Here is a 27,437-nt window from a genome sequence, read left to right as displayed (position 1 = left end):
AACCAGCCCTTCACGTGAAAAGAGGGGCCAGGCGACGATGACACCAGGCCAGTGTACTTCCGAGGTATCATGTGCCTTCCAATTTAAAGTCATTAGTGAGAACCAAAAAAATCTACATTTTAAATTGGGTGCATACGTGACATTCGCGTTACATTATCCACATGTTTATATCTATGTGTATGTCTCTCAACATACACACACACACATCTGTGTCACCATTACGGTCACTTTTTACATGACTACCTTCTGGAGAAATCTGAAACAGGGCCTAGAGGGAGCGAAGGGTGGCCCCAGTCCTCACGCATCACGCACAGCAGCAGGTGTTCACTCTCCCTCCACCTCCTGCGCTCCAGCCTGTGAGTCTCTCCGGATCGCGCTGGGTCCATCCGCTGGGCATGGCTCTGCCCTGTGCTTCCCAGCCCGCTCCTGCCCTCCACCCTCTGCCCGGCAGAAGGCAGGGAGGACACCACGAAGTCGCTACACATCTGTGAAAGCTTTGTAACGTGCGGCAGTGTTAGGACAGGTGGCTGGGGACAGTCTGGTGCGGTGTCTCCTCTTCAAAACACAGCGTTTTCATAAAATGCACCCCCTTAACCACTGGGGTGTTTTTTTTTTTTTAAAATAGATTTATTTATTTATGACTGCGTTGGGTCTTCGTTGCTGCGCACAGGCTTTCTCTTCGTTGAGGTGCATGGGCTTCTCATTGCGGTGGCTTCTCTTGTTGCGGAGCACGGGCTCTAGGCGCGTGGGCTTCAGTAGTTGTGGCTCGTGGGCTCTAGAGAGCAGGCTCAATAGTTGTGGTGCACGGGCTTAGTTGCTCCACGGCATGTGGGATCTTCCCAGACCAGGGCTCGAACCCGTGTCCCCTGCATTGGCAGGTGAAGGTGAATTCTTAACCACTGAGCCACCAGGGAAGCCCCCCACTGGGGTGTTTTGAACGTAACCCTGTAATAAAGATGCAGTAGAGTTCCCTCGACAAAACATCCTCTGTTCATCTGTGGGGTGTAACTTAACACCGCAAAGCAATGAGCCCTCCAGATGGCGCTGCGAGTTGGGTCCTTTGCTTCTTCCCTCGAGCTCGACTCTGATGCCACTAGCACAGCACAGTGTTGGCCTAAGTGGGTGTGTGCGCTTTTCCACTGATAAGTGGATGTTAATTTTTCAGGCTGTCTTTTGAGCAGCAGTACATCAGCTTCCTGACTGTGCCTTTTCTATAGTATTTTCTCTAGATTTTCAATTTAGTGTAAAAAAGAACATTTGGGGTCACATTTTTTTTTTGCGTGAACATTTTCAGAGTGATCCCTGTTTAAAATACTTAGCGATCCTGATGAATCAATCTTCTACTGAAGCTCACATTTTCGTCACATTAACGGTAACACACTCCCAAAGTGATGCAGAATACAGCAGTGCCCTGAAGACCTAAGTAAATGAACCCCGGCTACCAGAAATAGATAATTGAACGAACAGATAAATGAACGAGTAATGGAGACTGGGCAAAATGACTTCTAACTGATCAGCTGAAATGAGCCACTCCGGTCACACACTTTGGAAGACCGTATGATGCAGCCTCACGGCCTCTAAAAGACAGTTTCAGCACGAGGCAAGGTTGGCAGAAGGGTCTGAATAATAAGACGTGCACCCATAAACTTTCTCCAAGGAAAGTTCAAGGGAGAAAAGATAGCTTATTCAGCACGTGTGGACAGTCAAATGCTCCTCTGATCAAAGTCATTTAAATATATTTAAAATAGGACTGGTTCTACTTCCTAATCCTGGGGGACCCAGAAAAATATCTGTTTGCTATCTTTAGGCAAATTCTCTAGCCATGACCACAGGGCCCCCTCGTCCAACATCGAGAAAGAGGAGGCTGCTGGGTCTTCCTTGGCCTCCTCAGTTTTTCAAATCTTCTTAAAGAATGAGAAGAGCTGACTTCTGCCCTGCCTGCTGCTAGAGCCCCAGCACTCTGACCAATCAATGCCTCGCCCCAGTCAGGGCTCAGTGAACGTACCCTGGACTCTCCCACTGCCCTGGCCTGGTGCCCTGCACACAGTGGCTGTGACCATGGGTGTGGGCATGGTGGTGGTCAGAGGAAGCACAGGACACAATTTATAATGTGTTGAATTAATGACTGAAGAGAAATCAATTATTTTTGCCGGTAATTAAGACTGCCATTTCCTCAATGTCACAGAACCTGAATCCTAATTCTGCTACTTAGAACTCTGTCAATCTGGGTGAGTCACCTACCTTTCTTGGGCCTCAGTTTCCTCATCTATCAAATGGGACTACAACTACTGGCCTTGTATATTCCATCGAATGATGCACAGAAAGTGCAGGTGGGAACACCTGGGGAGTGTTTGTTATGACTCCCCTCCTCTCTAATTCACTCGCCCCCAGCCTGCCCCTCACGCTCTGGAGCCCTCCTTACAAGGAGGAATTGCTGACCGTCCACCTAACCTGGCAACGAACAGTGCCACATACTGGGGGGCAGGAATGATAATTTTGCTTCGGCATTCTTCTGAAAATTCTAGGCAATTATCGGCTGGTCCCAGAGATTTAGTGACAAGCTTAGTCCTAAAAAAGGTGGATTTACCATTATTTGTCTCACGTCGGCTCTAAAAGACGCTGCCATGTGGTCCGTGCTCACCACCCCTGTGAGCATCACCCCCCCCACCCCGCTCTCTGGCTGCTGTGTTGAGGCTGAGTCACGTGATGGGGAGCGATCGGCATTTCAGGCAGTTACAGGGCTAGCACTGGGGGTGAGCCGCAAACAGGAAATGAGGTCAGGGACACAGAAGATCAGAATCGAGGTGCTCACGGCTGGGAGAAATCAGGTTTGGGAACAAGAACGGTTAGGGTCTAGGAGGGAAGTCTCCACGGTTCGCACTGGAGCACTGACAGGTAGAGAAGCTTCCAGCTGGAGGGCTGCACCTGGGGGCACGTCCTTGTCTTCCCAGGACTGATGCTTTCCCACCAGCTCCTCAGCAGCTCCTCGCAAAGCTGGCCACGCCCACCTAAGGAGAGACCCTCAAATCTCCCTTTCCAATCTGAAGTCCCTTCTTTCCTTGCCTCCCGCTTTTTCTCTCTCATCAGCGGCCCCACGTGCTCTTGATCCCTTCTGCCCACCTCTGAGGCTCCACCCAACACCTATCTCGCTGGAATTTGCAGTCTCACCTCCTCTCCCACTGTCCACACCCATCAGGACCTTTGACCTTGGAAAGCCTCCTCTCCCCTGCTACTTCCTCAAGCTACTTCCCCCTTGAATCCCCACAGGCCTCTGCTAGTTTCTAGGGGGCTGACATTCTGTTTTATGTTATGATGATTTGCAAGCGTCTTACCGAGCTTATTACCCTGCAAACCTCCTGAGGACAGAGGCTGTCTACCTTATTTATGTAGCACCTGTGGTTCCGACTGTAATTATCTTACCAGTGGGGCCAATAGATATTTACTGTGTTAAAGTTTGCCATAATTCTGATATCTAAGAACGAGTAATCGTATTTCCCCGTTTCTTTTCTCATTACAAAATGCAGTCACATTAACGTGGTCACATTACACGGTGGGTTCGCTATGAATAAAATAGCTACTGGTTTCTGTTTGATCCTCTTCAGACTCAAATACACTTTCCTGGGTCCTAAAATATTCCTTTAAGGATCATTTGATCCCTCCAGAAAACACTATCATCCCATTCTGTGCGCCTCCCCTCACACCTGTGCGCTGCCGACACCCGTCTCGATTACGCGCTGGCCTCAGCCTGCAGCTTCCCCCATTTGGCGGAACCTCCCTGGTGCATTGCGTTCCCCTGGGCAGGCAGGCCGTCCCCTGCGCTTTCCACTGTATGAAGCTCTGGTACTCAGCAGCCCACTGTCGCTGTCTGTGGTTGTCGCTTACACATGCACCTGGCAGTCAGCTCCTTCCCTGCTCTCCCCTACGTCTTGACTCACTTGTGAAGTCACCAAGGTCCTCACATGCTGTCAAGTACCCCAGTTCTCTTCTTTCTGGGCCCCGGACCTGCTGCGGAGGCAGCCTGTGCTTTGGCTCGCTTTGCGCTCACGGCCCCGGCAGCGGCCTGACAGGTGGAGAGATGGCTCTCTCAGCCTCCTTCTCCTCAGACCCACTATTCAATTCTCTCTGGAGCACAGAGGTCGAGATTCTGTGTCAATTCAAATGTCAAAATGATATTCCAATCTAGTCAGTTGTCGGATTTTAAAATCACCCTTTTCCAGTTGTGGCAAAGGGCTGTGGGAGGCTTCTGGTCCTTCTCGTGCCTGATGCTACAGATGTGTGCACCAGCTGCTCCAGGCCGGGGGCCGGGCCGGAGCCGGGAGGAGCCTCCCTCTTTGGGAAGGGCCTGCGAGGCACAAGGCACTGGGCAGGATGGGGTATTGACTCAACTTGGGACTGTCCTCCAAAAGGAAACTGAGCCCAGTTCTGGAACAGGCAGCCTGGGAATGGAGCACTGAGCCCCATCCCCCCGGCCCCGTGGCCCCTCTAGCGCCTGGCCCAATGCTAGGACCAGAAATGCTCCACGATATGCTTCTCTGAGACACGCTGAAGCCTAGGCTGGGCCACTGAAGAGGATACTGGAATGAAAGATAACACTAGCCCTATCTTGAGAAGATAAGACACTTAGTTCATTATAAAGATGGGAACGGGATGCAGGAAGAAATAGCTGTAGTGAGAATGTCTGAATCAGTCTATCTGCATATCTTGTAATGATTTTAAGTGTAGGAATTTATTATCTAATCAAAAGGATCTGTGATTATAATCAGGGACATCGTATCCAATCAGGAATTAGTAATTCGGGCCTAACTGTGAATGTTAAGCTTCACATCAGGTCATGGGATGTGCGCTGACTGGCAGCGTGGGGCAGGCCTCCCTTCCCAGGTCCTGGGTCCCAAAGGGAGGAGCCAGCAGGTTGGGACTGTGAGACTTTGGATCTACAAGGTCCCGAGGCCCAGGGGTGCTGAAGGCCAGGGGACCGACCGTTCAGAGGGGCAAGTTCCAGGGGACCATCAGACAGCCCAAGCTCACACCACACTCCGTTGCAGTCTGGCTGGAAAGTGTAGAGAAGAGGCGCTGGCACTAGGGTGAACAGTCTCGCAAGTATAATGAATATTTCTTCCCTCTCCCCAGGAAGCATATAGAGAGTGAAAGGAGCTCTTACTGCTTTGGATTAAACAGCAATGCTCCCTGGGTGAAGAGCCAACTGGCAGTTCAATAGACGGGGTTAATCAGACACAGGAAACTTTCTGATTAATTGGACAATTACCTCAAATTCTGAGAGAGCCAAGGCAGTGTTAGAGAAACAGCCTGACCACCTAGGAATGAATTCAATGCCCCGCGGCAGAGATCTCTAGCGCGCGAGGCTCGAAATACACCGGCACCGCGCCTGATGTTTATGGCCTCACGTCCCCCAAGTGTAAAGGGCCTGTGACTATTTTTTAAGACCAAAGTGACTCAAAATCATTTCGGCTTTCAACAATTATGGAAAATCTGTTGGACATTCCCTTGAAATCACCTTAGGGCTCCAGGACACGGCAAAGCCAAAATTCAGGGGCCGGGAGAGAGGGGTCATCACGCTGGACGATGCAAGGTGGTCCAGATCCACCATAACTGTCTCCGTGCGAGACGGAAACGCAACTCCGCTCCTTCCTGGAGTCTGAAGGTGGCAGAGCCTCACCTGGCGGGGGCATGCTTCTGCTCCTCCTCTTCATCCGTGTCGCTGCTGATGGTGATGACGCTGACCGTGGGGCTGGGGGTGTCAGGAATGACTATCGTCTGCCGCTGCCGCTCCCTGGTGGTGCTGGAGGCCCCGTCGCCCCAGCCGCACGTGACGGAGGAGCTGCAGGCCGGGCTGCTGTGCACCAGGGCGCAGCGCGGAGGCGTGTTCTCCTTGACACGCTTGGACCGCTGCGGGGAGCTGACGGCCTGAGAGGAGGACACCTCACAGGTGGAGACGTTTCTGGAACGATAAAGCCACACACGCTCACGGAGAGGGTCAGACCCGGCAGCTCCTTCCGAGGGGCTTAACTGTCTAGAAACACCAGCTTTGCCAAGTCTCCGTAAAACAGGGAGAGGACCAGGGCACTCAGACCTAATGTGACTGCGGAAGCGGCTGCCTGTGGAGCTCTCTCTTCCAGTTAGCTGCGACACAGACGGGGGCAGCAGCCTGGTCTTCTCTGGGCTCTGGCCTGGCCCCCTGCACCTGCCCCCAGCGGGACAAAGGGAGTAGTCAGGGCTCTCAGGAGAGGGCACAGGGCTGTGACCCAGGACTGGGCTGGTCTTGTGGGGGCAGACGTAACGCCCAGGACTTCAGGGGTGTCTGCCCCAATGCGGCCCCCTGTCTTCAGGGTCGAGGCCCAACTCCCTGAGCTCAATCTGGTCATCCTCCCCAATGTATTTAGCTCTTGTCTGAGAGGTGGAAGAAAAGGTATCTGCACAGAAAGCTTTAGTTTCCTTGCTAATGGCTGGTTTACCACTGATTAAACTAAAACACTCACTTCCTAAGAGTTCCTGGATCTAAAGGATCTAACGTTAAAGTTTAGCTTTCCCTTCTTCCTCCTTTTATGGACATGACCATAAAAGTATCTATGTGGGTATAATTTTTCAAAGAACGATTTTTTTTGGATTTTGACACATGGGCAACACAGGAACCTTACCAGTCTGTTTCAGTTGCAATGAAAAATCAGGAAAAATGCAAGAGGAAAAGGTATGCTTAAAAAGGGACCTTTTAATCTTGATTTTGATCAACTCAAAATTACTTATCAAATCAGCCAATGTAGTTTCTGGTAACTTTGGAGAAAAAAATACCTTACCTTTTCCCCTCCCCATCAACCCTTGCTGACCTTGGTCATATCTGTACAGTGAGATCAAAGCCAGCCTATGATGAAACTTAAGACTGTGATATGTCCTTAGCGATTCTAGCATCTTCTAGCTAAAGGGATGGCAAGAAAGATGAAAATAATTCCATAAAGGCAGATCTATTTAATTTTCTATTTAGTTGATACCAGATATGTTGCTTGTTCCTTTTGGGGGGCTCGTAATAAGAAGTGTTACTGATGAGATTGTTCCATTCTTTGTACTTACCACAGAACTATGTATTTGTTATTACTAATACGTTACCATTTTGAGATTATGTTTTCACTACTCGAGCAGTTAAAATACGGTCCATTTGGTGTTGTTAAAGAAGAGTATGCCTGATGGCACTACCTGACAGGGGAAAGCCTTCTGGTCTTCCCAACTGTTAATGCCTAAGGCACTGGTCTTAAAAATAGGAAAACACCTGATTTTCACTATAGTCATACTGATCTTGAAATGCACTGGCAATGAGCCTTCCTAAAGGCAGCTGGGTGGTGAGGAGGCAAGAAAGAGGGACTTGCCAGCAGGTCAGAGGCCAAGGGTTCTTCCTGCCCCTACCTGGCCAAGGTGAGCTACAAGGAGGCTAAACCCCACCTCCCGGCCAGACCAGGGTTCTGGCGACCACCTACCAGGGTGAGCATGACAGCACGTGAGGATCGAGACGGTGGCTTCTGTTGCCACCCACTCTAACAAAGACACAGGTGTGCTGTCACAGGGCTGCCACGCAAAAGCATTCTGGAAGCCTGCCACTGATCTGACGTGAATTTCCCTAAGTTGTCAGAAACATCCAAATAAGAATCTTGTTCGGGAAGGATGACAACTTAAGGAAGTCAGCTCTTGGATTCGTTTTCAAGTGAAAAAGAATGAAAAAGGGCGGGCCTAATTTTGGCACCTTCCTATACAAGGACGTAGAAAACCAAAATTCACTAGACATTTCCTATACTAGACTTCTCTTGATTAGCCTATTCCAAATAAGCAATTACGTACCTCCCAGCCAGCGCCACTGGAGAGAGATGCAGGAAAAATTCTGCACCCACACAATCTTGATTTTCTTGTTTGTTCGTTTGTTTGGAAATCTCTATTTTTTTAAAAAATTTAAAAAAAATTTTTTTTGGAAATCTCTATTTTTTAAGTCAGGTCTCTTGAGGTATTTACGTACGGTGGAAGACACTCTTTAGAAATGTTTGATGAGTTCTGACAGATGTACAGTCAGGTAACCCCCGTCACGATCCAGATATAGAACTCTGTCATCACCTTGAAAAATTCCCTTATGCTCTTTCCTTGTCAATCCTCTCCTCTCCAACCCTAGTCCCTGGCAGCTCCTGATCTGATCTCTGTCCCTATAGTTTAACCTTTTCCAAAATACCTTATCAATGGAATTAAACAGCACATGACCTTTGTCAATCTTGATTTTTAAGAGTTCATGGAGATGAAACTGGATTTAAAGGAAATGGGAAAGATTATTGTTCTGCTGGTTAGTGTATAGGATTAACCAAAGTTACTGCTTATATTTAAGCAAGTAGCTAAATGAGTTAAATTTCTGACCTTAGATTTCAAAAAAAGCACATTTCTGTACTACTTTTTTTTTTTTTTTTTTTTTTGGCTGCACCGGAAGCCGGATCTTAGTTCCCGGACCAGGGATTGACAGGGCGGCCATGTCCTAACCACTGGACTGCCAGGGAATTCCCTCTACTACTTTTAAATAAAGTTATTATGGTTTTGAAAATGCAACTTCAGAGGTCAGCCTGAGTGTTTTCTAGAGAAGTGGAGAACCGCTCAAGGCCCAGACACTGAACACTGTGGTCCCAGGCCCCCAACCTTTGGGTGCTGGCAGGGTCACCACTCAGACCTCAGAATGAGTGCCTCTTTCAAACCCTAGTGCTCCCCACATGGTCTAGCAAATTCTACCGACCACTTCCTGTCCCACTCCAGGGATCCAGGTCTTTAACTTCCAAGCTCTTCGAGGTCTCCTTCCTACAGGGATAGACTCTCTCACCACCTACCTCGCAGAGGACTGGTGCTGCTTACTCTTCCGGGAGGAAGTGGTGCTGGTAGGTTGCTGCCGCATCACGTGGGCCACGCCCACATTTAAGGGTTGAGCTGCTGGAAGGGTCACATGACCAGTCAATAGCGCCGGCTGCTGCATGATGGGATTGTAATGGCTGCCGTGAGCATGCGTGTTCCTAAAAGGAAGACGGGAAAACAGGCTCTTTACTGGTTTTATAGAAACAGAGCTCGTTTATAAGATAAAGTTCCCTCCCCAATTAAAAGCCAAACTAAAACAAAAAGGTGGGTCTCTCACTACCCGGAGAGTTGTTGAAGGGAGGAGCCACCCCAGGTGACTTCAACAGGTCAGTGTCCCTGGTGCAGTAACATTTAAGTGGTAGGGACACAACTAGGTGAGTGGGAAAGAGGGCATTTCAAGCGGGGAGAATGCCAAGTAGGCAGACTCAGCTTCAGTTCTGGGGAGAGAAAACAAATATTCCCTCCAGCTTTTCAAGTCCCTGAATAGGTGACCGTGCTGTGTACTTTATTTTAGAATTTACCAAGTGTCTTCAGTGGGTGATTCCACTCTGTGAGGGAGGCAGGATATCTTAGTAATACCACTTTATAAGGGAGGATATTGTAGTCTATGTGAAAAACAAACTTCGAAGACTGGGCGCCGTATGTTTCTGGCGTTCGGAAGTGTTAACACTGTAGAATTTTCTCAGCGGCCAGCACAATGCTCGGGCGTGTAGCAGCTGATTAATGAGTTACACGCTTCCTGAATGAACAATTAGATTAACTGAAGGTTGACTAGACATGCATAGAGTTTGGTACTAAGTGAACATTACTAACGTCAGACACATGCTGATAAGAAACACTGCCAGCCATTATCCTGAAAATGGGTTATATGGGATCTGGGTTGTGTGGCGCTCAAAGGCTTATTTTCCCACAGAAATATTAAGAGTAGTGATGAATTAAGAGAATTGCCCATAAAAACCCATTTAATACATAATAAAATGAAAAGGTATAGAATTCATCTGAATTTTTAAAATATTATGAAATTTATCTTTGAAACTTAGGGAGAAAGATGAATAGGAAAAAAAGAAGTAGGGAGACACTTTTGTAGAGATTTTGATAGTCTTTTGGACATTTCCATGAACTTTAGAAACTGATGTTGTAGCTTCTTTACTTTGTTGCTATTTCATCTACAGACATGGCACTCTTTTTCCTTTGATACAGGTCTAGCACTGGTACTTCTCTTTTGTTTATTAGCCATGATCACAGACGTTCTTTGGACCACACATGAAATGGAGAAGAGACTGAAAAGAAACTGTGTTGGCTTTAGGTGTCTTCTGTGGTCACCAGATCAGAGATGAGGCGGGATGAGGGATAAGAAAATACGCATGAGTGAGTGAGTATTGCTGAAATTCAATGAGCTAGAAATGCTGAAAGACAAAGGAAAGAAGGAGTACAGCGTACGTGTGGTCTTTTAGGAGAAGAAGGGGTGAGGAGAAAAACACAACTGGTCAAACAGCTTTCCACTTGGTTGCTGTTCCTAATGAGCTGAAGAGGGAAGGTGGTCTTGCTGAGCATGAACCAGTGGGAATGGGGGAAGGGCAGATAACAGATCTATTTACTGCCTGTCATGTACCAGGCGCTGGTAGGGTAGGTTAAATTCAGTCAAGTGCTTTGTTTCTTTATCTTAAATTTAAACCTCCCAACGATCCTATGAATAGACGAATGTCCCCGCTTTACTGAAGAAGCACCAAGGCTCATACAGGTTAAGTAACTTTTCCCAGGTCCTGCAGGGCCAGACATGACCCCAGTTTTACCTGGTTTGAAAATGCTGCCAATGAGTGGGGGGAGATGTAGGGGAAGTGCTGTCAGTGGGAAGTGAATGGGGCTGTGATAAGCAGCCCGTGTTCCTCTCTTCTTCTTACTAAATTAAATTAGAATTAGTACATTAGTAATTAGAAAATTAACTGGCAGAACAGAGGAAGCTGCAGTTGAGGCTGGACTGGGGGCCTGTCTCTCCACCTCTCGACCTTTTGTCCAGAGCTCTTCGTTCACAGTAGCCTTTCAGGTCAGAAAAGGAGCTGTCAGGAGGCTCCATGGCTGGTATGGAGGCTGTCAAGAGGGTGAGGGGTGCGACCTGCCCTGCTGTTTGGGCTGAGAGACAGTGCAGGGGGCCACGGGAAGCTGGGGACAACTTGGGGGCTGCCATTTGGTTCTGCACTGGTGCAGCAGGGCATGGTGGTGGTGTTGGCGTGGGGTGGGTGGCAGGTACAAGGAAAAGTGGAAAGCGGCCATAAAAACAACGGAGCGACGTGTCAGTGATGAAGCTGGCGAGCGGGATGGGGTGGGGGGCTCTGGAAACAGATGCAGGGGGTGTGGCATGCTGGTGGCTGTCAGCTGGTTGCCTCTGGGGTCTGCGGAAAGTGCACTTGGATCTCGAAGATAATGACTATCAACTGAAGAGACACACTCAGCAAACACATCAGAGTTTATCATCCCAAATAAAGCCCTTTCTGTCAAGCCTCCCCCTGGGAGGTCTGCGATGACTCCAGTGTGCTCGCGTCTCAGAACACCTCGAGAACACTTTCCGGAATTGCATAGGAGCCCCAGGGACTCTCTTCCGCATCCTTTCGCTGGTGACAAATCTTCGTTTTCTGGGAGTGGAATTTAATTCTGAGAAACAACCAAAAAATCGTCCCATGCCAAGTCTGGTGAATTACACTGGTGATCAAATAATGGAACTGAATTTTGGGTTGAAAATGACAACTGACCATAATGTAATGAAGCTGATTTTCTGGTGTCCTGGTACACATTTATTTAAAAATAACCTCTCATTACACTGTAGTCTATTCCACCTAATAATCTTTTTAATTTAAAAAGCAGGGGATTCTGGTACAGGCCAGCCCGGCAGCTCTCTGGGTCAGTGGTAGACGTGCCTCCCATCCCAGACATGCCTGCTGCCTTGCTTACCTCCAGTCCGCCAACTGCTGGGTGCCGGCCATGGTCTCGGGAATCACGGTCGCATGCTGCACCGACGTGTGCGTGGCCACCCCAGTCAGCTGCTGCCACGCCGGGGGAAGCAGGATCTGCTGGGTCCCACTTGGCCAGGCCTGCTGTAGGACAGAGGACGTTTGCTGTCACCGTGTCTGTTAGTCATAAAGTCAATCTGCATGAGTCAAGCACTTACTTTGTGCCCAGAGTTGTGCTCGACCCTGTGATAGGTGTGAAAGTGGAGGCCTGCTCTTTGGCCTCAAAATCCAGGGGAGATAAAATTAGCACGTGGGACGTCAACAGAAGATAATAAGGATATGGGCAAAGAACTGTATGGAAGCAATTCATTCACATTGAAGAATGATTTATTTATAAATTTGCTCTAATGAACAAAGCTTAAAATTTCCAAGAGTTCATTTATTGATTTATTCTGTCACACAATTACGTGCGAGAGATTGAGGTAGTTGAATTGGGCCATACAAGGGTAACTTCTTGCCCTCAAGAAGTTTTCTGTCTAGTATCCTTTATTTAATATTTTGCCTTGTGTTTATCAGTTAGAATCTAGAGGTCCAACTTGTGTTATCTTCTGAATCTAAGTTAACATAATTCTGAGATCACCAAGTATCCGATACTTGCCTGCAACTGAGGGCAGGCGAGTGTGACGTACAATCCTTAGCTGGGACCTTAAGCTTACCTGAGAATTACCTTGACTTTTCCTCAAAGCAAAAATGAGACAGTGGGGGAGTCGCAGCTTGATTCTTCGTAAATATTAAGCGTTTTCTAAGAAGTCTAAAACGAACTTTCTTGATTCCTCCTTGAACAGACTTACACGTGTGCGTGCACGTGCGTGTGTGGTGTTTTGAGCTCTCTGCATCTTCAGTCACTATTCTGCTTGCCTTTGGTTATTAAATGATTCACAGTGAACACAGCTGTCCAAAGCTGGACACTTGAAGGAACACCACTAAGGTAAAATTCCTCTTGGGCAGATCAAGGACTTAAAAGATTTGGGATCTTAGTTATATCTCTCTCTCCATTGGGATGGAGATGACTGACACTGGGTAATTAATATAATGTAGTGCTCCACAAACTGTGCATGTGTTTAATATGTGTGTTTTGGCTCACACGTACAAACAAGCACTTCTGGAAGTGGATTACAAATCTGAGTCAAGGCTTAATAAGCAGTGATGGGTATAAAATGATACAGCCGCAGTTTAGACCTGAGTGGGTCGTTCACCAGGTCTATCCTGTCATCTCTGTGGCAGATGAGACCCAGTGAAATCTCTTATACCTTGTCGATATTGCCTGTTTGCTTATTGATCTTTTTTGATAGAGGCAGAAAGCTCAGGGACCACAGATAAAACAGTAAATGCTTAATAAATGTCTGTTGATGAAATGAAGGAAGCAGTTCTACCAAGGCAAGTAACTATACTTAACTGTATTTCAGGTTTACTGAATTCAAACACAGTGAGCAGAAAAATAATTTAATTGAAACAGTTATGAGCTCAAAAGCTTAAATGAATAACAGTTTCACTGGCAGTAAGATTTCTACTGATTTTGCCTGGAACTTATTTCAGATCTCATAAAAAGCATGTGTTTTGACTAATGTCATTTTAAAATAATACATCTTGACATCAAGCTAAGGACATTATTTTTTCCCTATTTCCCTAAAATGAATATTAACATTTTACTTCAGAGGGAGATATTTTTGTACCTCTATCACTGATTGGTGTGTTCAGCTCATTTCAGACAACACTTCATCAGATATTTCTATAATTTATTACTACCTTATAATTTATAAGGTTAGCGCTGATATTTCTGGATGCATACCGTGTGCCAAGCATAGAACTAAGACCATAAATAGATTTTCTGACTTGCTCTTAAGACCAATCCTGTGAGGTAGGGACTGTTTTCCCCTCCCTTTTCTCAGATGAGTAAACTGAAACACAGAGAAGTTACACAGCTTGCCTGGAAATATGGTAAATTAAACATACATTTACTGCTCTCCCTCTTTAAGCTCAACTAAAATGACAGTGAAGGAATGCACAAAATATATAGATCCCTAGGACAAAGAGAACAGGAAGTGACAATAACAGTTAACAAAATTTTAGAAGCTGTTAACCAGAAGGGCGATTACTGAGTTCACAGACTGAAGGAATCTAAGGACAAGTCTGTATATTAAACTATGAGATGCCTTCACCCCCAGATCCCTGGTATGTAGAATTATTACCCGGCCTCCCCAGTCTCAAAGCAGGAGCCTGGAGGATTCTCTCTAGGGAAACTGACTATTCCAAGAGAAAAAAATATAGATACATTTGACGAGAGGGGATCTGCCAATGAAAATGCTGAGCTCACTCCTTACTGGTCTATACAGAAGCCCACATTCAGCTGTGGAGAACTCCACCGCCCTGCCCCTGAAGCTCTCCAGTTATTTCAGTGCTTCAGTCTTAGATATGAATGAACAGCCAGGGATCTCCAGATTTTAAAGGAAGCTTCTAAGATGAAAGAGACTAAAACAAAAAAATAAAACTCAGAGGAAACAACAACAGTGTAGGAATCAGAAGAAAATTTCAAAAAAATATGTAATTAATGTCCTCATAGAGGTAAAAAAAACTATCTATCTATATATCTCCATGAAACAAGATCATGTATAAGAAGATATATCTATATTCAGAGGACGAGAAAGAACTCTTGGAAATGAGACCTATGACAACAGAAATTAACGATTCCATAGAGTTGAGAAAATATTCGGAAGTAGCATAGTTCGAATATATAGAGACAGAAAGGTGGGCAGGGTCGGGGGAGATATGAAAATCATTAGATCACTTCAGAAACACCAGCACCTAATTAATAAGAATTCTGCAAAGAGGGAACAGAGAAAATGGAAGGGAAGAAGTTAACAAAGGCAAAAATAAAAGAAAATTCTCCAGGTAAAAAGGGCAAATAGGTTGTCCAGGACAATGTATTCTAAAAGACTCACGAGGAAACATGCAGTCATGAAATCTCAGACCACTGTAGACAGGGAGAGTCTTAAAAGATTTCAGAAAGAGAGAAAAATAACCACCACTGAACTTCTCAATGTGCTCAAACACATCAACACATCAAACACACAAGCCTTTTAGAACTCGGGAAGAGTTTGGGGCTGCGTAATAATAGACACAGAGGAAACTAACCCAATGAAAAGATGAGACAATCATTAATTCCAGGAATAACACGCTGTACAGGAAAAGAAATGGAATCATAGTATATTATGAGGCTCAGCTGAAAATAATGATACAATATCGATGATAATAATTAATTAAACTTAAATTCAAAAATAACTTCCCCAAAGTGATACAGCCAGTAAGTGGTGGGGTTGGCACCTGGACACGGGCAGTCAAACTCTAGAGCCCACGCTCTCAGCCAAACTACTGCCTCTTTTTATGGAGATGATACATAACAGTGCTGGCCCTGTTCAGGATCAGGTGCTGGTGGTAACTGCATAAAAGTGGTATGAGAGAGTCTTCCTCATTCATTAACAATATCAGGCACGGAGCAAGACTGACACAGACGGCAAGACAGAACGGTTGGAAAGACTGGCTGAAAGTAACCAGAGAAGGTTTTGAGAAGCATCGAAGCTTTGTATTTTAACAGTTTAAAGAGTCCAAGCCAGTGGTTTATCCTTAGGGAAACATTTAAAGGGGTTCAGGTGGTACACGCTGATTGGCTAGAAGAATGCACAAAACTTCTTCATGGCAGGGCAGAGTCTGCAAGGATCTGGCAACCAGAAATCTCCAAATCCTGGGGGCTCTGAAGGGTCAAAGCGGGTCTGGGATCTGCCATTTGAAACGTGAGATAAATTCAATACTGTATCAATCAAGAACTGTACTTCCCATCTCTCTACCTTTACCTACTCATTCATAGTTTCTGATGGTGGTCAAGATGCCAGCTCTGGCCTGGGGCTTGGAAGGACAGAGGTGACAGCTCCTTTTAGGCGGTATCAAAAAAGCGTTACTGGTAAGGCAATCCATATCACCCTCGTGTCTCTGAAATGAGAGGGTGTGATTACACCTTCTTCTTCCATGAACACATCTTTGGGGTGCCCCAGAGAGAGTGTTTCCCTTTGAGGGACATGTGATGCTGCTGGGAGGTGGGGCAGAAAAGGGCAGAGCAAACAAAGCTAACATGAGGGATGGATTTAAAAGACTCTCTAAACTTTCACAGATAAACTCCTGGAAAAAGTATAACTATTTAGATAAAAAGAAATACGCAGAATTTTGGGATATATTTAAAGTAATAATCTTTGGAGTGCCTGATACCTAGAAATTTATCCCAAGAAAAATGAAGGCGTCAGCTCGCGTGTTTAATTATTGCTTTTTTTCTTTTTTTTTTTTATAGCTGCCCTACTAGTGTTAGAAGTTAGCTTATTTTCGTCCTTTGAAGGGACCATTAAACAATACCTAGGAGAGGACTTCCCTGGTGGCGCAGTGGTTAAGAATCGCCTGCCAAGGCAGGGGACACGGGTTCGAGCCCTGGTCCGGGAAGATTCCACATGCTGCGGACCAACTAAGCCTGTGTGCCACGACTACTGAGCCTGTGCTCTAGAGCCCGCGAGCTACAACTACTGAGCCCGCACACCTAGAGCCCATGCTCCACAACAAGAGAAGCCACCGCAATGAGAAGCACACGCACTGCAATGAAGAGTAGCCCCCGCTCACTGCAACTAGAGAAAGCCTGTGCGCAGCAAGAGAAAGCTTGTGCGCAGCAACAAAGATCCAACGTAGCCAAAAAAAGAGAAAAAACCCAAAAACCTAGGAAAGCTCGACCTTAATAGGCTAACATATTGGCATGAATTGAGTGACAGAAAAATCAAAAGCAACCAATAAACAAAAAGACACACAGTGATGCTAGATAGGACAGGACTTTTTTTTTTTTTTTAAACTTAATCTCTCTTAGGCGTCTCTGCATGTCAAGGCACTTTGGTCTACCATGTCCTTGACGTGCAGGCTCAGCGACCATGGCTCACGGGCCCAGCCACTCCTACTGCAAACAAAAGGGAGCTATGAGGACCAGAGACAGAGGAAGGAGTAGAAGGTGTGCTTTATACGCTGAAGGTTCTCTGTTTACAAACTTGCAGCAAGACACAGCTTTCTGTGCCATCAGAAGCTGGTGTTAGTGGTCATTTGCAGTCTCAGTTTGGACATAAGAACAAAGAGATGAAGAATGGCTAATATCAATCTCAAACAAGCTGTTCCAGAAAACAGAAGAAGAGGTAATAATATCCAGCATATCTTATGAGATTGGTGTAATCTCGATGCCCAAAGCAGATAAAGATTCTACAAGAAAGAGAAATTCATGCCGCTTCTCACTTATGAACATAGATGCAAAAATACTAGCTACAGTGTTTGCAAACTATCCAGAATTGAAAAGCATACAAACACATCAAGCACAACATGATTAAATAAAGTTCACCCTGGACATACAGGGATAGTTTAACATGACAAAATCTATTAAGTAACTTGGTACATTAACAGATAAAGGAACAAAAACACAGGAGCATTTCAATAGATGAAGAAAGAACATTTGATGCAATTTAATATTAATTCATTAAAAAAATTAGCAAACTTGATGAAGCGTCCCTATCAACTCTTCAGAGTAAACAAAATCCCTAATGGCAAGCAGCTAGAAGAATTTCCTTTAAAGTTAAGTTCAAGTTAAGGATGCTCAATATTAACACTGTTATTAAACGTTGTTTTGGAGGGGCTGTCAGCACAGTGATATAAGAACAATAAATAAAAGTTATAAAGATTGTAAAGGAAGAAACAAAACTGTATCATTTGTAAATGAAAAGATAGTCTACATAGAAAATCCAAGGGAATTCACAGAAACAATCAGAACTAATCAGAGTTTGGAAGGATTGCTAGATAACGAACTCAATAAAGAAAAATCAGTTACATTCCTATGAACCAAAGACAAATAATTAGAACATACAGTTAAAAAAGTTATTAATAACAAAACTGTAAAATACTTAGGAATTATTCTAACAAAAGAAAACTTTAGTGAAAGGAATAAAAGGTAATTTATATACAGTTATACCATGTTCAGGGATGACTTAATATTATAAGGATGTCAATTTTCCTAAAAGTAAATATAAATCCAATGCAAGTCCAATAAATACAAACCAGGGTTTTGGGTTTTGTTTTGGCTTGTTTTGGAACCAAAATTCTTATGTAAAGGTGATGATAAAATTCCCATGGAAAAGCGAAGGGATAAGAATAGACAGTGAAATTTTGAAGAACAATATAGGAGCAGGGCTTTTCTGACCAGATACCAGACATATATTAAAGTCATAATAGTTAAGACAATAGGATATTGGAGAGGACAATGGAATAGCATAGAGTGAGTCCAAAATAGACCTATGCAATTTGACTATATTAAAATTAAAACCCCAAACCTCTATTCAACAAAAGACACCATAAGTAAGTGTCTTTGGGAACCAACTTTATTTAAAAACAAAAGTGCCTCTAAACTAACGACATTTTGGTCAAGCTGTCCTTGATGCCCAAAAACAGAAACAGTACAGCATGGTGGTAAAAATACAGATGCTGGTGTCCTGGGTTTCTGTTCTGGTTCTGCCACCTAATTGCCGTGTGACTTTGAGCCAGTGCTTGTGCTTCATTTCCCCTATTTGTCAAAAGGAGACAAATACCTTACTATGTTGTGGGGATTAAATCAATAACAACTGTAAAGTGCCTGGCATAATGAGGATCTATTTGTTATTAAGGTTCAAGTGACATTAAGGATTGATTACTATTATCATTACACCACTATGGTTACCTAAAATTTCCACAACACTTTACATATTTTCAACCAGTTTCACCTCTGTGATTTCATTCTAAGAATCTGTCAGAGTACCTGTGTGAACAGATAAGGAAGGTTCCATCCCAAAGCTTCTGTGATCCTGGTTTTCAACTATAAAACAAAGAGATAATCTCCAAGGCTCTTTTTGGCTTTAAAAAAATAATTTCAATTTTACAAGGAAGAAATGCTAACTGACTTGCCTTGGGTCACAGAGAGTTAGGATTAAACCCTAGGTCTCCCATATTAATTTGCATTACAAAGATACAATGATAATTTCCCCAGACTCTCCCTGTGTCTAAATTTCTTCTTGTAATTGTAAGCTAGATACTTAGGAAGGTAATTCACCTGGGCATCATTCAGAATATTACTGATATATTCTAATGATTTCAAGCATCTAACTCGTTGCCAGGGAGGGAATTAGCGAAGATATAGCTCTTTTGTGAACAACATTAACATGGATCATGGTAATACCAGTAATAATAAAGAAAGAATTACCTGGGCAAGCAGACCTGGTTGGATCTGAAGAGGCTGAGCTCCTGGGGCTTGAGTGACGATGGGAACCGCGTTTTCCATTCTCACAGAGTAGCCAGCATGCTTAGAGGGAGAGGCCTGCAATCCTAGTCCAGACAACGGGCAAGGGGGAAAAGGGCTAAGTGACTGGAAACAGCTGGACGAGGAGAACCTTCCTAGCCCGCTGTGTCAGCTCTCAGCTTCCCTTGGCACTAGATACCGCCTGGTCCTTTGGAAGTCTCCCCTTTAGTTTCTAACTTAAAAAAAAAAATTTTTTTTTTTTCTTTTGGCCATGCCACATGGCTTGCGGGATCTTACTTCCCCGACCAGGGACTGAACCCGGGCCCTTGGCAGTGAAAGTGTGGAGTCCTAACCACTGGACCGCCAGGGAATTCCCTCTAACTTAAAATTTAAAAGAACCACGAAAACAGCCTTGAATGTTTTCAAAGACTAGGTCTTTGAAAGATTAAGGAATCTTTAAAGCCAAAAGTGGAACAGTTATGTTGGCAAATTACAGCAGGAAAACAACTGCTTTTGACATGAAGATATATCTGCGTATGTCAAAGCCAGGCCTTGGGGGAGGAGTGAGGCGGCTGGAATTGCACTGATTCAGACTGAACCACGTAGACTTACACCAGGAGGGTTTCAGAGACAAATTCTTGAGCTTTCTGTGTAAACTGTAACCAAGCAGCCAACTCCAGCTTAGAGTCTTCAGGAGAAGAGGCCGGGGTGCATGGCCAAAGGATCACCTGGTGGGCACGTGGTCGGGGGGTGGTGTCCAGGAAATGCTTTCCAGATAGATTTATATTCGTCACAAGAACTGGGACTAGTTGGCTGTCGGAGATCGGCAATTTTTTACAGATAAGCCACACAGGATATTCCATGTGAGGAAACGCAAGAGCTGACATCAGCATAACAATGGGAACACACACAATGCGCTGATTTACAGACAGCAACTGGGCCTGGGCCGAAACCACTGGCAGGTGATGAGAATAACAAGGCACTGACTTGGTGCCGAAACGTAAGTCCCACTGTTTCTAGGCTGGCCGCCGCAGTACGGGGGCCCTCAAGTTCAGTGATGCCAGGGCTCTCAACAAAAGAAATGAAGAGGGCTTTAGCAGGACAGAGGAGTTTGGGGGCTGGCGCCCCAGAGGTGGTCCTCTTGGAAGCAGGCGAGAGGCTGTGTCCACTCAGCCTTACCTTGGAAGCCGGGTGGACACACGATGAGCGCTTGCTGGAAGGGGTCGGGCCGGGCGCAGATCTGGGCCGCTCCCGTCTGCAGGGGCATGCTCCGCTGGGCCACCGCAGCCATGGATGCCGCTGAGGGCTGGTAGAGTGCAGATTGGTAGTTTAGTATGGAGACTTCAGGATTGGCTAAGGAAAGAGTGGCACTGGTGGAGGTGGGAGCCTAAAGGAATGGTGGGGATTAAACAAAAATAAACACAAATAAAAAATGAGGGAGGTGGCATGTTGGGAGACACGAATCTAAATCAAATAAATGAACTCAAAGAAGAGCAAACAAACAAACGAAAACCAAGAGCAAAAAAGCAAAAACAGAGGGGAGTGGAAATATAGTTGGAAAGTCTCAGGGAAAAGCAGGCACCTGCAGCCCCATGAGACACAGAACCACCTTCGGTGCTTACATCCAGGCCTGTTCCTAACATTCATGGGGCCTGCAAATGCAAGTGGACGCCTGCATATCATGTCTAAATACTGCAAAGTTAAAACTCGGCTAAAGGACTTACGTTCTGCCCTTCCACCTGGACACGTACACTTTCATAACCACCTGGAAGACTGGGTTTGAGTTTGAATCCCTCTTGGATTCCTTGGCTTGGCCACTGGAAGGTGGAGCTGAATGCCTGCCTTCTTTCTCTCCCTGTCCCAGCTCTGTCCCACAACTTGAGGGCCTTTGGGTGCATGTATTTGGACTTGGTGGTACAGTCCATACTGGGGAGGATGAAACCAAGCCTGGGGTGCCAGGTACCCAGAGCTTGGCATGGAAGCACACATACCTGGGGAGGGCCCAGGCAGGGGGCCCTTTTTCTCAGGTCTAAGGGCAGCACTGTTTACAGATGCCCTGAGATGTTTGCAGAGCACCGTTACTGTAAAGAAATACGCTGCAGAAATAGAGACGGAGAGGGACATGCTGAGACTGGGGTTACTTGTTGGAATTCGGTGCCTTCTCATGCTGGCGTTCAACTACTAAAGCTGGAAGGCAGGGAGAAAAGATGCCAGTGGGTCAAGAGAACTTAAATGGCGATGGGTTAGACAGATACTGAAGTTATGTCCTCTTCCCTTTCTCTTCCAGAAAGAGACAGCATTTGAGATTGAAATTCCATGTGAAGCAAAGCCACACACGGAAGGAAAAGAAATTCTAAACTGAGAATTCTCCAGTTTCACCCCATCTTAGTCTTCTTCATGCTGAGCCTTTAGCAAGACAGGTGGAGTTACCTATGGCTTCAGATTCAACCTTTATAAGAGGTTTTGCCACTAGAGGTTACAAGCACTAAAAAAGTAAGGAGGGAAAGAGCCACAAGGATATCGTGGACACATACAAAATCAGGATTTCAAGAAGGGTATGCATGTGTGTCAAATTGGATAAAAAGGATAAAGTCTCATTTTACATGATTTTTATACTTATATTTGATGCTGAATTTCAGTGCAAAGCAAACGAATTTGAAAGTAATCACTAAATTATTTGGCGCCCATGTTCAGATTTTAAGATATTATTGTAACAATAAGTGTCTGTTTTTGCAGCACCACACAATTGGCCTCCAGGTAGTGTGACTGGGGGTGCACGTGTGACATGTGTGGGCCAGCATCTTTTATTGGGTTGGCCAAAAAGTTCGTTTGGGTTTTCCGTAAGATCTTATGAACTTTTTCCATAAGATCTTACGAAGCTGAACGAACTTCTGGGCCAATCTAATTTTTTAATTTTTTATTGAAGTATAGTTCATTTACAATGCTGTGCTAGTTTCTGGTGCACAGCAAAGTGATTCCGTTATATATATATGTGTGTCTCTGTGTGTGTATATTCTTTCTCATATTCTTTTCCATTATAGGTTACTAAAAGGTATTGAATATAGTTCCCTGTGCTATACAGTAGGTCCTTGTTGTTTATCTGTTTTATATACAGTCGTCTGTATTGGGCCAGCATCTGTGTTGCTACTGATGGCACGACTTGTGTTTCCTCTTTGTTCTCTCCATGGCCTCACCTCTCCGGGAAGCTTCCCCACATACACACTTCCCACCACCTGCTTGCACTCTACACACCAGAGACCAGACCCTCCTCACATCTTCCTGCCTCTGGGCTTCCCTCTTCAGGGCACTAGCACCAATCTCCTCCAGTTCCCACGCTGGCGCTCAACTACTCCCCCTTCTGGCCAGTCTCTGGTACTGCTGCTCCTTCCTTCGAAACGTCCCCAGAACCCTCTTTTTAATCACTACTTCCTTAGCTGAGGCCTGTCCTGGTGTCTGGGACCTGTAAGGCCCTGACTAGTGATGCTCTGGCCTCTGCTTCCTCTCTTCCAATTCGTTTTGGACACAGAGGCTAGAACATTCCTTCCAAAAGACTACTTTGTGCATGTCACCACCCTGCTCAAAAATCTCCAATTGTGGCCTAACGAATACTGTATATGCATCTTGGTCTGGCCCTCCTTCCTCACAGTTAGGCCAACCTTCCCATTGCAACGTATCTTCTACTCTTCCTGCTTACGGCACCAGCAAGACAGTCCACTCACTGTGATGGGGCTCTGGTGATGAAGACCAAAACCACGGTGATATTTTGGCAAGGAGTTCACCCGACTGGCTGTGGCCGCCTTAGCCTGAGGACTGAGCTAGGCACTGGGTGGGAATGTTTATTATTTTGGACTCCAGGCCGTAGAGAACATTAGCTCTTCCCACTAAGGAGAACTGTAAGAACACCAAGGGCCCCCAGGGGGCAGCAGATTCCAGGCAGCCTCTCCTACTAGAGTTTAGGCAGAAGGAGAGGACAGGCTGGGAAGTAAAGCTGGGCCTTAGCAACACACCATGCCAGGAATGGCCTGGAAAACAGGGTCAGTGACTCTTCCGTGGGAGTAGGGGACCTGTCGGAAAAGAGCAGATGGCCCGGCAGAGTATTCACACTTCAGGATTAGAACATATACATTCCTTTCCTATGGGGTGGGGTGCTGTTGTCATTAAAGATTGATATTGTCATTATCATTAATTGTCATTATGATTAATTATCATTAATTGTCATTATGATGTTGTCATTAAAGATTGATAAACAGAGGTGTGCTGTTGTCATTAAAGATTGATATTAAGACTGAAAAAAATCTAGGGTCATTTATTTGGTGGAACTGGTAAGGCTGGTTGGTGGGAATAAAAGTAAAAGTCTCTTAGACACCAGAGGCAGCCTGAGTGAGGACTTGGGGATTATTCATTCAGTAACTATTTCCTGGGTGTCATCCATATTTCAAGCAGTGTATTAGGTGCTAGATTCTGCTAATTTTCTGCAAAAGGTTGGAAAGCTGCAGGAAGAAAACCTCAGTTTCCCGGTCCCTTTTTAGTTCTAACTGCTGGAATTCTGGTGACAAGATTGGTGAATTGATTCTCCCCAAGAACTGGAAAAGGACAGATTTTATCTGTCTTGAAAGGAGACCATGTGGACCCAGCAGTGTAGACACCAGGAGCAAGGGCCTGAGCTGGGTGACCGCCAGCATCCCTTCTAGTTCTAGAATTCTTTATCAGGCAGATGTCGGTCATAAAAGGATCACAGCATCTCCTTTACCTTATTCCCACATCAAGACAGGAGAGCAGTAAGAGGTACCATCTCAGAAGTAACTCCCTTAGTGAGTCATTTCTGGGACCTTTCGATGAGCCAGTAGTCAATACAAACAGTGCCTGGGATTCTCAAAGGAAATAACCTTGGGAACACACACTTTCTTACAGAGTTGAACGTGGCAGCAGAGGGATTTTGTCTGTTGTACGTGACATTGGAGGAGTTTTGTCTCCTGACTCAGTTTGGTGGAAAAGTACAATTCCTGTCGCTCACACTATCAGCCCCGCCTGCCTTCCCCTCCGCTCCCCACTCACCTGGTTGTGGACGGTGTTCAGCTGGTTGTTGAAGGTCATGGTCAGGTTGGTGGATGTGCTGGGGGCCACATGTGTGATGAAAGGGGTTTTGCTCTGGTTTACCGTGTCGTACATGTTCACCCGACGCTTGCAAATCTCCATGTTCTGGAAACATGATTTGACGCTGTTCACGCAAAAGGCAGAGACAGAGGCATTAGGGAAGGACAAGAAGGTAAGGTGGAATCCAGGGGAGAAAACGGAGAGAGAACAGTTAATCTAATAAACAAAACAACCGGGACACTTCATGTTAGGTCTCAATTTCCTGGATTTCTCATGCAGCGCCTGCATTTGCAAGAGTCAGCGGTACTTAGATGAATCCCCCCATTGTCTCACTACCTCTTCTCCCCATCCTGGTGGGTAAAGGTTCTCCACCAGCACAACAGACCTCTGGGCTCTCACTGCACTTCCTCATGCTGCTGATCTGCCTGCACCTTCACTGCTCATTCTCAGCTTTCAAGGTGGTTTCTGGCGCATAAACAAACGTATAAGTTCTCTGATTGGGAGCGTTGAACAGCAGTTGATGACCTGCCTCCACCTTCCTTGCGCTCACCCTTTCCAGCTAGTCTAGGGCACCAGCGCCATCTAGGGGTCAGCCAAGGAACTAGCCAACCCAGTACCAGGACCTCGTGCCACGCTTGTTCCTCCCTGGATTGTGTATGGAATGAGAACAATGATCTTAATGATTACTGCTAGTGGCTAACTTTACTGACAGTGTGGTAGTTGTTTGCAAGCACTGTCTCATTCAGTCCTACAGCAACCACGAGGGGAAGAGATACGACCATTGGCCCTATCTTATGAGTAAGGCTGAAGCAGACGGAGGATGGGTAATTTGTCAAGATCAAGAGCTAATCACTGGCAGTCTTCACATACACATGTACATTCTCTTTACCTTCCTTCATTCTGCCTTTCAGTTTTCTAATTCTTGCCCAGTTACATGAAGTAAACTTTCTCTTCCTCTTTTTCTTCCTCCATTGCATTTGTGAATCAAAACAAAACTCTAATTACGAAAGTCAAGTATAGAAGTGTTGCTGACACCAGCATCAAGGACAAGGAAAGCCACGAGTGGCCCTGACCAAACTTTTGAAAATCCACCATATAGTGTCCTTTAGACTTTATACATTGTTTTTCATTCACTTGTGTCTTCTTCTAATTAAACTTAATTATCCTCAAATGGTAATATTCAAGACAATGAATATTAAATTTCAATTTAAAATACTTATTTTTAAGTATAAATAGTTTAATAACAATATAAAATTCTACTATTTTAAGATTACAGATGCATACTGTTTCCACATACTATAGGTAAGTTATATTCTGGGCCAAGCAGGTGCTTGTGGGCTATCCCAAGACATCCTCTCCATGAAAGATGTTCTGAACTGACTTAGACATTCTTTCTGAGTTAATGACTACTTACATTGGCTACACAATGCACACTAAATAAACATTTACTGACTGACAGCCCTGGAGAGGAAGGAAAACGTATTCTCCAGTAACCAAGAGCTAGAAACACCATTACTAATGCTGGTAAGGCCAACATGTTTTGAGCATCTACGAAGTGTCAAGCCCACTGCTAAGTGCTTTCACATGGAGGCTGAAGGAATCAAACAATAGATTTTGTGTTCTTTTTGGACTGTAGTTAATGCATCAACGGTTTTCTGACAATTCAACACAAAGCTTTTAGACTCAGAATCTTCTAGCTGAAACGGTCTGAGTTTTTAGTTTCAGTTAGAGGAAAGCACTTTCACGTTGGGTTCATTCTGAGAGTGGTTTTTAAGGAATCTGTGCACTAGAATCCTGGCGTGGAGAAATGAGTGGAGTCTCTTTCACCTGTTAATCTGGATGCTGGGGTAACCCTGGCCGAGCCCCAGAGGTGGGGTCTCTAGCAGGGCGGTGGGGTGGCCTGGAGGTTTCTTCTAGCCCCAGAGTTCTCCACGGTCTGCCCAACAAGTTCTAGGGTTACCTGGGGATCAGGCCTACTCTCGGGTAAGCCTGGGTATGCGCAAAGACCCTTCTTTCCTTCCGAGGCTTATTTTCCAAAATCTAAGTTGTCAGTTCTTCTCTTGGTCTCACACCAAGTTCTGAATTGGAAGCTGATGCCCATGGATTCCACGCTTGGTCTTCATCCACCACAGTGAAGCACCCTATATCTGTTTCCTTACAGAACCCAGAGCCAGACAGAACCCTGAGGTCATTCAACCAAGCCCCCAACTTTATGCAGGGGACTGTCTCACTGACTTGGTGCAGATGGTAACGGGAGCCCGCTAGTCAGCACCCCTCCATCTCCAATCTGTAGCTGTTTCTCAGTCATCCCACTTCACCCCGAATACGCAAAGACTGATCTTATGGGGCCCCATCCAGTAAATCACCAAGTTTGCCTTTCTTTTGTGGTATAGACTGACACCCCTTGACTTACCCCTACCACACCCAGAAAAAGGACAAATCCCGTAATGAGAGTTTGCAAGGGATGGGTCCAAGTTCCTTCTTTATACAGGAGTTTGGTTGTTTCAAACGTGCTTCTAAATTAGAGGCAGTGTCTGGTCGTTGCAATAAAATTTGACTTGCTCAACAACAGCTAGTAAGGAACAGACCTAAAACTGAGGAAGCACCGTCCATGGTAGGTGCCACACCATCCTTTCTCATATGCTGGTTAAGGTCAAATCCAGCCTTAAGCAGCCCCATCTGATTGTGGCCACGGCAGGGCCCACGATGACCTGCAGCTGTCTCTGATCCGCGGCCTCTTCCCGTGTATTCCCTCTCCCTCCTGACCCTATCTACAATCTGCTGCTCTCTCGAGCACCCTGCTTCTCCCAGCAGACACCCAGGGAGGTGACTGTTTATGCTTTCACATCCCAAGCGCCTCGGGGTCGAGGCGTTGAAGTGCTATCTCTCGTTACTCTCTGTTATAGGCTGAACTGTGCTCCCCTAATTCACATTAAGTTAAAGTTCTAATCCCCCCGTACTTAAGAACGTGACTGACTTTGGAGATGGGATCTTTAAAGAGGTAAAACGAGGTCATTAGGGTGGGCCCTAATCCAATTCCTCAGAAGGAGGAGGAAATTAGGACACAGACATGCAAAAAAGGAAGGCCATGTGAAGACACAGGCAGAAGACAGCCATGGGTAAGCCAAGGA

At 45.5% G+C, this 27,437-nt stretch overlaps 1 protein-coding gene across 1 annotated transcript in view; it reads right to left on the bottom strand.

Annotated features, from left to right (window-relative positions):
• Nucleotides 1-27,437, bottom strand: part of HIPK2 (homeodomain interacting protein kinase 2) — a 386,834-nt gene that overhangs the window by 214,847 nt on the left and 144,550 nt on the right. The window contains exons 7-12 of the mRNA XM_060156554.1: nucleotides 24,268-24,430; nucleotides 20,392-20,599; nucleotides 19,177-19,298; nucleotides 11,824-11,966; nucleotides 8,856-9,035; nucleotides 5,675-5,956 (exon numbers count right to left, since the gene is read on the bottom strand). Of these exons, the coding sequence (XP_060012537.1) occupies nucleotides 5,675-5,956; nucleotides 8,856-9,035; nucleotides 11,824-11,966; nucleotides 19,177-19,298; nucleotides 20,392-20,599; nucleotides 24,268-24,430 (1,098 nt within the window). The remainder of the gene's footprint in view (nucleotides 1-5,674; nucleotides 5,957-8,855; nucleotides 9,036-11,823; nucleotides 11,967-19,176; nucleotides 19,299-20,391; nucleotides 20,600-24,267; nucleotides 24,431-27,437) is intronic.

Source organism: Lagenorhynchus albirostris, chromosome 8 (assembly GCF_949774975.1).
Source record: "Lagenorhynchus albirostris chromosome 8, mLagAlb1.1, whole genome shotgun sequence".
In the NCBI taxonomy this organism is placed as follows: Eukaryota; Metazoa; Chordata; class Mammalia; order Artiodactyla; family Delphinidae; genus Lagenorhynchus; species Lagenorhynchus albirostris.
This window is presented reverse-complemented; position numbering and strand designations above follow the sequence as displayed.